The sequence below is a fragment of the Penaeus monodon genome, unplaced genomic scaffold (assembly GCF_015228065.2).
Source record: "Penaeus monodon isolate SGIC_2016 unplaced genomic scaffold, NSTDA_Pmon_1 PmonScaffold_1458, whole genome shotgun sequence".
Lineage (NCBI taxonomy): Eukaryota > Metazoa > Arthropoda > Malacostraca > Decapoda > Penaeidae > Penaeus > Penaeus monodon.
In genome coordinates, this window is record NW_023643687.1 from 15,290 (window position 1) to 27,270 (window position 11,981).

The 11,981-nt window shown below is 37.6% G+C and overlaps 2 protein-coding genes across 2 annotated transcripts; both read right to left on the minus strand.

The window, feature by feature from the left end:
• Positions 1-346: 346 nt before the first annotated feature.
• Positions 347-973, minus strand: LOC119569368 (rhodopsin-like). Its single transcript, XM_037917561.1, has one exon. The coding sequence runs from the start codon at positions 971-973 to the stop codon at positions 347-349; it is 627 nt and encodes a 208-aa protein (XP_037773489.1).
• A 7,923-nt stretch (positions 974-8,896) lies between these two features.
• LOC119569370 (rhodopsin-like) lies at positions 8,897-9,214 on the minus strand. Its single transcript, XM_037917562.1, has one exon. It carries the CDS (start codon positions 9,212-9,214, stop codon positions 8,897-8,899), a length of 318 nt encoding a protein of 105 aa, XP_037773490.1.
• Between the last annotated feature and the right edge of the window lie 2,767 nt (positions 9,215-11,981).

Below are 11,981 nucleotides of genomic sequence, written 5' to 3' on the forward strand. Positions count from 1 at the left end.
CTAGTGCATGCTATAGTATATTCATTATTTCTTTGTTTTTTTTATATTGTCGAGCATAGATAATCTTCTTTACTATATTTTTACTGAGAACAGTTTATATGAAATACACGCTTATCTATTTCGTACATTCGTTTTATTACGGGGATATCTACTCAAGTGGTTGATGCTGGAGTTTTGATTTGAAAATAATTAACAAGATTTGGACAAGAGTTTGCTCTTTCCATGGTAACGTTTAAAAAACCTTTGTATTAGAAAAAATACTGGTATTGAGTTCTTAGGGCAGACCGGCCTTCTCAAGTACTATGAGCAGTGGCAGTGGAAGCAGCATCCGACCGCCATCTCTGCCTCAGTATTGCAGCAGGCAAGGCAGCTTCTTCTTCGAGGGCAGGCTCGGGTACGTAGGGTGGCTGAATGGCGTACACGATGGGGTTGTAGACGCGTGAGGCTTGGGCGACAAGACGATCCCCAGATAGAAGAAAAGAGGAGTGACAATAGGTTTTGAACATTCCTCCCCAGTTGATGACAAAGTAGGGGGCCAAGCCATGAAACACAAGGTGACGGTCAGAGAGCAACCTGCACAGACGGCATTCAGCTTGAGGTCTTTTGGGCTTCCTCGCTTCTCAGAGACATTAACTCCCATCTTCTTGGCCTGTTCTCGCATTCCCTGCTCGTGAGCAGGCAACAGCCTTAACGATGAAAGGGTAGCTGTAGAGATGTAGGCAGAGGGAAGAGATACTACCCATACAGAGTGACTGTACAGATAGCCTGGAGAGTCAGTCTCTGTCAGGTTAGTCAGTACCACAGAAGCATGTACCTCAGGGAATATCTGTTCCATCCGAAGAAAGGGAGGAAGGCACCAGCAAGAGTGAAGAGCCAAGTGCCAGCAATCCTCATCATAGCCACCACCAGATGTGAGAGGTTCAGCAGTACGCCTTGACGATGACGTTGTACCGGTCAGCAGTGATGAAGACATGGACCAGATGGCCACGCAGCGAAGAAAGAAACCGAGGAAAGGTTATTAGACCCACAGAAGAATGCCACCGAGAATCCTGTACCCCAATAAAGCGTTGACCAGGAGAGGAGGAGTCATGGTAAGAATCATGAAGAAGTCGGAGATGGCCAGGGTTGACGCTAACAGGTTGGGCAGCGGTGTTGTTCGCAGACTCTTGGTATCATGATCATAACAGATGACTACGAATGTACCAGAACCAGATAGTGTTCCCAGGATAGTCATGCCAGAAGCCGAGAAGACCATAACCAGAGAGGATTCATGGGGGGAAATGGTACCAGTGAGAATGCAACCATATGGAGCATGCTTCTGGCACAGTGTCTACCACTGCTATAGTGACATAATGGTTTGGGGATGGCAGGAAAGTGTCCTATGCACTGGTGTTGTTCCAACTCGACATCTGTAATGAAAATTTTATAGTTTAATTACCATACTTTATCAATATAAAAAACGGAATGTAAAGTTTATGTATAGATGACTGACACACACATGAGCAAGGAAATATGCATGGCAAAATACCTCAGCATGCTATAACTTCTGATTTTATTTGCACATTTTGATGAAGGACTGATGAAAAAAATAGAAGAATATAGAATGAAAGAAACACTATTTTTCAATGATATTACCTTTAAGGCACAAGATTTCCAGCCGAAGAAATTTCAAAACGAACTACTTCGGCGTGAAAGAAGCACTTCCTCTCTGGCTGCGTCCCACAAGGGTAACTGAGAGAAACACGCGTGGGTGCAGCTCTTTTCTAGTCAGATGGAGCCTTGTACTGCATTATAGATTACTGAAGTCTTATCTTCGATACTACAGACAGAAATGACAGTTGACTTGTTCTATTTAAAGTTCTAACACGATTATTTAGCATTCTGTTCCTTCCGTGTGGTGTTATCCTCGGTACATTCATATAATATGTAAATAACCATTATAGTCTCAGTAATCTTAACAGAAAAGGCATCTTTAGTCTTTCTATAGTAACTTAATGAACCTCTTTTATACTATTCAGGTTTGTTTTACAGTGTTTCCGTAATGATACCACTTAATGATATTTATATTTGTGTTATACACTAGTATATATAGGAAAAATGTTTGTATAATGTTTTATATATGTATATATATATTATATATATATATATATATATATATATATAGATTATATATATACGCACAGGTATTTAATGTATATGTATGTAGGAAGTTATATTGTATATGTAGTCAGCATTTATGGTATAAAATAGGTGTGCGTGTAAAATAATATATATTAGTATATATATAAAATATATATATATATAGATAGATACAGATATATATAATAGAGATATCTATATATACATATATGTAGTATATATATATATATATCATATAATATAGTATTATATATATATACTACACTAGACATTGATTTATCCATAAGTATGTATAATATATATTACATATATATATTACTACATATATATTACATACATACATACTAATTATATATAATACAAACAAATACATACACACACATCTATTTCTATACACATAGCATAATATTTATACACCCACACATGTATACATTTATATGTGTGTGTGTTATGTATTTATGCGCGCACGCGCACCACACGCGCGCACACACACACACACCACACACACACACAACATAATAATATAATATATATATCTATAATATATATAATAGATATATATACTATATACAATAAGGCCCTTTCGTTGCGTCTCCGTACCTTAAGACTTTGACACATCCTCAGACAAGTTTGCCCTTTACGTGCACACTTGGAACCACCTAAAACATCTTTCGCTTTGTTAGTGTCCAGGGACGGATTTACTTAACCTGCATTTAGGCTTCCATAGGGACCGATACGACTGTCAGATCAGCTCGCCATCTGTTCAGAGAAAGGATGAATTTTTAGGCTAAAGAACTCTTGATTCTTAAACCATGCATGAAAAGAAAAAAAAAGTATTACAGGGTAAATTCGCAGGCTTACAGGTCAAACAAACAAGTTACGATATACATTATGGGATCCGCAATCACAAATGATTGTTAATTTGTTAGTCCATTGCAATGAAAAATCTAATATGTGCAGTTAGAAATAAGTTGACTTTAGATCAGGGGTAAGAGAATTTGCTCACAATACAAACACCACACACACACTTGCGTTTAGATGTTGATAGAATTATATTTTTGTTGATATAACTCCTCAAATCCCCTGTTCGTTGTTGTCGTGGGGTGGGGAGCCTTAGAAGATGAGCGAATGAGGCATCAAGTAAGGGACACCCCTGTCTTAGTCTCAGCTCTCGCCTAACTATTATGCTTTTGTCTTTTATATTCTTCCTTTTCCTTCTCTTCATCCCTTGTGTTCATTAACCATTAATCACTAACTAATTTTTCCCCTTTTCGTACATAATATTTGTCATAAGCTTATATGATCTTGATTGTGGCACATTTTACTTGTTTGACCATTAACCCATCTCTAGAAATCCACAAATCGCCTTAGAACAAAAAAAGCTTCCGTAAGCCCCAAGCGCACCCTATCGCTATATTTTGAATACGCTACTAATGGTCTAGATGTGAAAAGAAAAGAAACAATGACTTAAGCCTCTTATAAACCAATGCATCTGAAAAGATCAGTACCATTAAAGCAAAAGGCAACCAAATCAAAGGGGTGTGAAGAAGTGCATGACGAAGGCTTGATCAATCTTGTTTTATATTCGTAATGAGATATCTATTCTATTTCAGAAAAAAAAATATTCTCCCTTTGTTATGGATATGTTAATGAATCTCAACTGGGTCAAACTAAAATGCACAGTTCAACAAGACCAAAATCTAACCTACTCGTTCAGACATCCATACAACCGTTGCCTGAATTGTATGCACGTGAGAGTATTCATATTTCTAGCATTTAGTGACAGTAAGGGTTGACTAAAACATAATATAGATAAGAGTATTACATTATGAGGTTATTGCAGTACAGTAATATTTTCATTTGTATGTGTATATTTTTTTCCTTAATAATTGGGAGGCCATATTAATGATATATAGGAGAACTAGTGGATGTTATAGTTACAGTTTCATATTTATTTTATTTTTTTTTATATTGTCGAGTCATAGGATTAATCTTCTTATATATATATTTTACTGAGAACAGTTTATAACGAATACATTCTCTCATTCGTATATTTCGTTTATACGGGGATATCATAATCAAGTGGTTGATGCTGGGAGTTTTTATTGAAATAATTAACAAGGATTTGAGGACAAGAGTTTGTCTCTTTCCACTGGTTCGTTTAAAAACCTTTGCTATTTAGAAAAAATAATGGTATGATTCCTTAGGCAGGACTCGCCTTCTCAGTACTCTGAGGCAGTGGCATTGGAAAGCAGCATCAGAACAGCCATCTCTGCCTTCAGTATGCAGGCAAGGCCAAGCAGCTTCTATCTCAAGGGCAGATCGTTACTTTGGGGGGCTGATGGCGTACACGATGGGGTTGTAGACGGCGTTGGCCTTGGCCGAAGACGGATCACCCGATAGAGAAAAGAGGAGTACCATAGGTTTGTTGAAACATTACTACCAGTTGATGACAAGTAGGGGGTCCAAGCCATGAACCACAAGGTGACGGTAATGAGAGCAAACTTGCACAGACGGCATTCAGCTGAGGTCTTGGGCCTTCCTCGCTTCTCAGAGACTTAAACTCCCATCTTTGGCCTGTCTGCATTCCCTCTCTCGTGAGCAGCAACCCGCCTTAACGATGAAAGTGTAGCTGTAGAGGATGTAGGCAAGAGGGAAGAGATATACCCACAAAGATTTAGACGTACAGATAGCTATTGGAGAGTTCAGTTCTGTCAGGTAGTCAGTACCACAGGCAAGCATGTTACCCCAGGACATATCGGTTCCATCGAAGGAAAGGAGGAAGGCACAGGCAAGAGTGAAGAGCCAAGTGCCAGAATCCTCATACAGCACACAGATGTGAGAGGTTCAGCAGATCCCCTGACGATGACGTTGTATCGTCAGCAGTATGAAGACCATGGACCAGATGGACACCGCAAACCGAAGAAAGAACCGAGGAAAGCGTAGACCTCACAGAAGAAGCACGAGAATCCATGCGTTCCCCAATAAAGCGTTGACCAGGAGAGGAGGAGTAGTGGTAAGCATCATGAAGAAGTCGGACGATGGCCAGGTTGGACGACACTAACAGGTTGGCAGGTGTTCGCGACTCTTGGTATCATGATACCAGATGACTACGAAGGTACAGCACAGATAGTGTTCCCCTGATAGTCATCCAGGAAGCCGAGAAGAAATACCAGAGAGGATTTCATTGGGGGAAAACTGGTACCAGTGAGAATGCACCATATGGAGCATGCTTCTGGCACAGTGTCCTACCACTGTTATAGTTGCCATAAGGGTTGGTGGATGGAAAGGACAGTGTTCCTGAACTGGGTTGTTCCAACTCGACATCTGAATGAATTATAGATACTTTCTCCACATAAAAACGACTGCAAAAGTTTCTATGGAGATGATTAAACAAAAAAACAATACTTGTAATACAACACATGACCCAAGGAAATAGCATGGAAAAATACCTAGATTGTATAATTGATTTTATTTGCACATTTTGATGAAGACTGCTGAAAAAACTAGTAGAATATCGAGTGAAAGAACATTGCTTTTCAATGATATTACCGTTAAGGCAAAAGATTTCCAGCCGAAGAAATTTCAAAAATCGAACTACTTCGGCGTGAAAGCACTTCCTTCCTGGCTGAGTCCACAAGGTAACTGATGAGAACACGGTGGGTTGCAGCTATTTTTATAGTCAGATGGAGCCTGTACTTGCAATATAAGATGAGGACGTCTTATTTCGACTATTACAGACAGAAATGCCACAGTCTGTGTGTGTTATTTTTAAAAGTTCCAGAACGATATTTATGCATTCTGTTCTTTCCCGTGTTGTGTATCCTCGGTACCTAATATAATATGGTAAAAACCATTTATAGTTCTCAGTAGTATTAACAGAAAATGCATCTTAGTTTTCGTATAGTTACTTAAATTAACCTTTGTGTATACTTATCATGTTTGTTTACAGTGCTTCCGTAATGATACACAACTTATGTTATATTTATATATGTGTGTTATACACCTTGTATATATACGGAAAATGTTTTGTATATAGTTTTTATATATATAATAGTATATATATAGATTATATATATATATATATATATATATATTATATATATATATATATACGAACAGGTATTATTGTATATATGTATGTAGGAAGTATCTGTAATGTATGTAGGGAATTATTGTATAAATATTGTGGGGTAAAATATATATATATAACATATGATATAATTATAGATATATATATATAATATATATATCATATAGATATATATATATAGTACATAACATATATATACATACATATTATAGATATATTATATATATATATATATATACATATACAATTTATACCATAAGTATGTATAATATATATACATATATATACTACATATATATTACATACATACATATTATTTATATATATACAAACACATACATACCCACACATCTATTTAGATACACAATATGAATATATATATAACACACATGTATACATGTAATATGTTGTTGTGATGGGTATGTATTTATGCTGCGCATGCGCACACACGCGCACACACACACAAATATATTAGATATACCTAATTATACAAAAGTGCCTTTTTCGGTGCGTCTCCGTACCTTAAAGACTTTGACACACCTCAGACAAGTTTGCCCTTTACGTGCACACTTTTGGAACCCTAAAACATCTTTTCGCTTTGTTAGTGTCCAGGGCACCGGATAACGTTAACCTGCCTATAGGATTCCACAGACGATACGACTGTCAGATCCGCTCGCCATCTGTTTCAGGAGAAAGGTGAATTTTAGGATAAAGAACTCTTTGACTTCTAAAACATGCCATGAAAAGAAAGAAAGTATACAGGCTAAAATTCGAAGGCTCTACAAGTTCAACAAACAATGTTACGATATCATTATGGGGACGCAATCACAATGATGTTAATACTGTTCGACATTGCAATGAAAGTCTATAGGGCAGTAAAATAAGTTGACTTTAGATCAGGGGGTAAAGAAGAATTTGCTCACACCACACACACACACACACACACACACACACACACAACACACTGCGTTTTAAATGTTGATAGAATTAATTTACTGTGTATATATCCTCCTAATCCCCTGTTCGTTGTTGTCGGGGGTGGGGAGCCTTAGGAAGATGGCGACTGAGTATCAATGTAGGGATTCAACCCCTGTCTTAGTCCTCAGCTCTGCCTCAACTAATTTTGCTTTGCTTTTAGTCTTTCCTTTTCCTTCTCTTCATCCCTGGTTCATTAAACCATTAATTCATTAAACAATTTTTCCCTTTTCGTCAATAATATGTTGTCTAAAGCTATATGATCTTTGTGTGTGGCACATTTGTTTTTTTTTTTGTGTTTTGTACTCGTTTGACTTAACCATTCTAGAAAGAAATCCACAAATCGCCTTATGCAACAAAAAAAGCTTCTAAGCCTCAAGCTCCACCTATCGCATATTGAATAGGCCACTAGGGCTTAGATGTTGAAAGAAAAGCACAATTGAATTTAAGCCTCTTATATCCCAATTGCATTCTGAAAAGATCAGTACCATTTTAAAGCAAAGGCAACCAATCCAAGGGGTTGTGAAGAATGCAGAGAAGGCTTGATAATCTGTTTTATTATTTCGTAATTGAGATATCTATTCTATTCAGAAAAAAAAAAACACTTCTCCCTTTGTTATGATATGTTTAATTGAATCCTCCACATCTGGGTACAACTAAAATGCAAGTAAACAAGACCAAATCTAACCTACGCGTTCAGACATCCATAACAGCCGTTGCTGAATTTGTATGCACGTGAGAAAGTATTCATATTTCTAGCATTTCAGTACAGTAAGGGTTGATCACATATATAGATAATGATTATACATTATGAGGTTATTGCAGCATACAGTATATATTTTCATGTGTATGTGATTTTTCTTCCTTACGAATTGGAGGCACATATTAATAGAATATAGGAGAACCTAGTTCATGTATAGTTACATTTTTCATGCCTTTCTTGTTTTTTTTAGATTGTCGAGTCATAGGATTAATCTTTTATATATATATTTTTACTGAGAAAACAGTTTATAACTGAAAATACATCTTTCATTTCTGTATCATTCGTTTTATGAGGGGATATCATACTCAAGTGGTTGATGATGGGAGTTTGTATTGAAATAATTAACAAGGATTGGGACAAGAGTTGTCTCTTTCCAACTGGTATCGTTTAAAAACCTTTGTAATTAGAAAAATACTGTATGAGTTCCTAGGCAGACTCGGCCTTCTCAGTACTCTGAGCAGTGGCATTGGGAAAGCAGATTCAGAACCGCCATCTCTGCCCTCAGTAGTGAAGGCAAGGCAAGGCAGCTCTTCTCAAGGGCAGCTCGGTACTGGGGGCTGATGGCGTTACACGATGGGGTTGAGACGGCGTTGGCCTTGGCGAAGACGGAGCCCCAGATAGAGAAAAGAGGGTAACAATAGGTTGGTGAACATTCATCCCCAGGTTGATGACAAAGTAGGGGGTCCAAGGCTGAAAACAAAGGTGACGGTTCATGGAGAGCAACCTGCCAAAGACGGGCACTCCAAGCAGGGTCTTTTGGGCTTCCTCGCTTCTCAGAGACTTACAAACTCAATCTTTGGCCCGTCTGCATTCCCTTCTCGTGAGCTAGCAACGCCTTAACGATGAAATGTAGCTGTAGATGATGTAGGCAAGAGGAAAGAGATATTACCCATACAGTAGGACGTACAGATAGCTCCTGGAGTAGTTCAGTCTCTGTAAGGTACGTCAGTACCACAGGCAAAGCATGTTACCCTCAGGTACATATCGGTCCATCGAAAGAAAAGGAGGAAGGCACCAGGCAGAGTGAAGAGCCAAGTGCCGCAATCCTCATCATTGCACCACCAGATGTGAGAGGTCCAGCAGATACTCCCTTGACGAGCGTTGTATCGGTCAGCAGTGATGAAGACCATGGACCAGATGGACACGAAGCAGAAGAAAGAACCGAGGAAAGCTAGACCACAGAAGAATGCACCAAAGGAATCCAGTCCCCAATAAGCGGTTGGGACAAGGAGAGGAGGCGTCATGGTAAGCATCATGAAGAAGTCGGAGATGGGCCAGGTTGACGACTAACAGGTGGGAAGGTCCGTGCAGACTCTTGGTATTCATGAATACCAGATGACTACGAAGTTACCAGCCACAGATGTGTTCACCATGGATAGTCATCCAGAAGCAAGAAGACCTAACAGAGAGGAATTGGAGGGAACTCTTCCGGTACCAGATGAGGAAGACCATATGAGCATTTTCTGCACAGGTCTACCACTTATAGTTGCCATAAGGGTTGGTGGATGGAAGGACAGTGTCCTGAACTGGGTTGTTCCAACTCGCATCTGTAATGATTATAGTGTTTACATTACCCATACTTTATCACATAAAATCGGAAATGTAAAAGTTATGTTATAGATGATTAACACAGCACCTGTGAGCAGGAAATATGCATGGCAAAATACCTTAGCATTTGTTAATCTGATTGTATTTGACATTTGATGAAGGACTGATGAAAAAAAATAGAATGAATATATAATGAAAGAACACTATTTTTCAAGATATACCTTTTAAGGCCAAAAGATTTCCGCCGAAGAAATTTCAAAATCGAACTACTTCGGCGTGAAGCACTTCCTCTCTGGCTGAACCAAGTCCACAAGGTAACTGGAGAACACCGCGTGGGTGCAGCTCTTTGATAGTCAGCTGGAGCCTTGTACTGGCATTAAAGTTACTGACGTCTTTATCTTCGGACTTACTTACCGGACAGAAATGCAGTCTGTGCTTGTTCATTTAAAAAAGTTCCAGAACGTATTTATGCATTCGTTCTTCCCGTGTTGTTGTTAGTCCTCGGTCATTAATATAATATGTAAATAAAACCATTTATAGTTCTCAGTAATCTTACAGAAAATGCATCTTTAGTTTTCGTATAGTGTAAACTAATTCACCTCTTTTTTTATACTTATTCATGTTTGTTACAGTGCTTCGTTAAGCTACACACTAGTATTTCTATTTGTATGTTTATACCGCTAGTATATATACGGAAACTATTTTATTATTTTATATATGTATATAGAGACGCATAGAGTGTATATGTATGTAGGAGTTTATATATTGTATAAATATGGTGCGTGAAAATAGATTTATATATGAGATATATATATATTATATATATATAACTATTATATATATATATACATATATATATATATACACAAACATATATATATATATATATATATAATTGTATATATATATATTATATATAATATATACTATCTATATATATAGATATATTATATATTATATACTATATATATATATATAGTTTTTTTTTTTTGTTTTTTTTTTTTTTTTTTTTTCAAGTGCCCAATCCTACAAGACGTGGCGACATGGATTTCCCATGATTATATTCGGCAATTTAGAGGGTGGTTTTGACCGTGCCTTCGCCCGGTGTTTTTATCGAGTCACATCCCTATTTACCCAGCTTCTGCGGAACGTCACTGACTTGCCCGCTGGCTTGCCCACAGCGGCTAGGAGACACTCGAGGTTGAAGTTACTTGCCCAAAGGGACAACCGCGCCAGTCCGGTGACTCGAACCCTCGAACTCAGATTGCCGTCGTTGGCAGTCTTGAGTCCGATGCTCTAACACTCGGCCACGCGGCACCTTATATATATTATATATAATACTATATAAATATATATATATATATATATATATATATATTATATACTATATATGTATATATACATTATACATATAAATACTATAAGTATGTAAAATATATCTACATATATATCTAAATTATATTACATATATACACTATATAATTTATATATAATACAAACACATACACACACACACATCTATCGATTTATACACACATATGCATATATATATACACACATGATATATATGTAATATATTTGTGGGTGTGTGTAGGTATTTACATTGCGCACGCGTACACACGCGCACACACACACACACATTATATAGATACCGCCCATTACAAAAGCCTTTTTGTTGCGGCTCCGTACCTTAAGACTTTGATACTCCTCAGACAAGTTTGCCCTTACGTGCACCCATTTTTTGAACCACCTAAAACATCTTCCTCTTTTTCGCTTGTAGTTTCCAGGGACCGGATTAAGTAACCTGCCTTTAGGCCCCCATAGGACGATACGGACTGTCAATCCGCTCGCCATCTGTTCAGAGAAAGGGGTGAATTTAGGATAAAGAACTCTTGTATCTTTTTATTATAACCATGCCATGAAAAGAAAAACCGTATTACAGGCCAAATCGAGCTCTACAGTCAAAAAACAAGTTACGATATCATTATGGGACGTAATCACAAATGATGTTTAATTCTGTTAGTCCATGCAATGAAAGATCTACAAGTTGACTGTAGGTCAGGGGTTAAGAAGAATTTGCTCACACACACACAAGCTTTTAAATGTGGATAGATAGAATATAATTAATGTTGAATATAGCCTCCAATCCCCTGTTCGTGGTTTGTCGTGGGTGGGGGAGCATTAGAAGATGGCGACTGAGGCTCAATGTAGGGGGATCACCCATGCCTAGTCCTCAGCTCTCGCCTCAACTAATTTTGCTTTGTCTTTTACTCTCTTGCCTTTTCTTCTCTTCATCCCTTGTGCTCATTAACATAATCATTAACTAATTTTCCATTTTTCGTCATAATATTTATCAAAAGCTATATGATCTTTTGATGTGTGGACATTTACTTGTTGTGACCATTAAACCATATAGAAATCCACAAATCGCCTTATCCACACAAAAGCTTCCTAAGCCTCAAG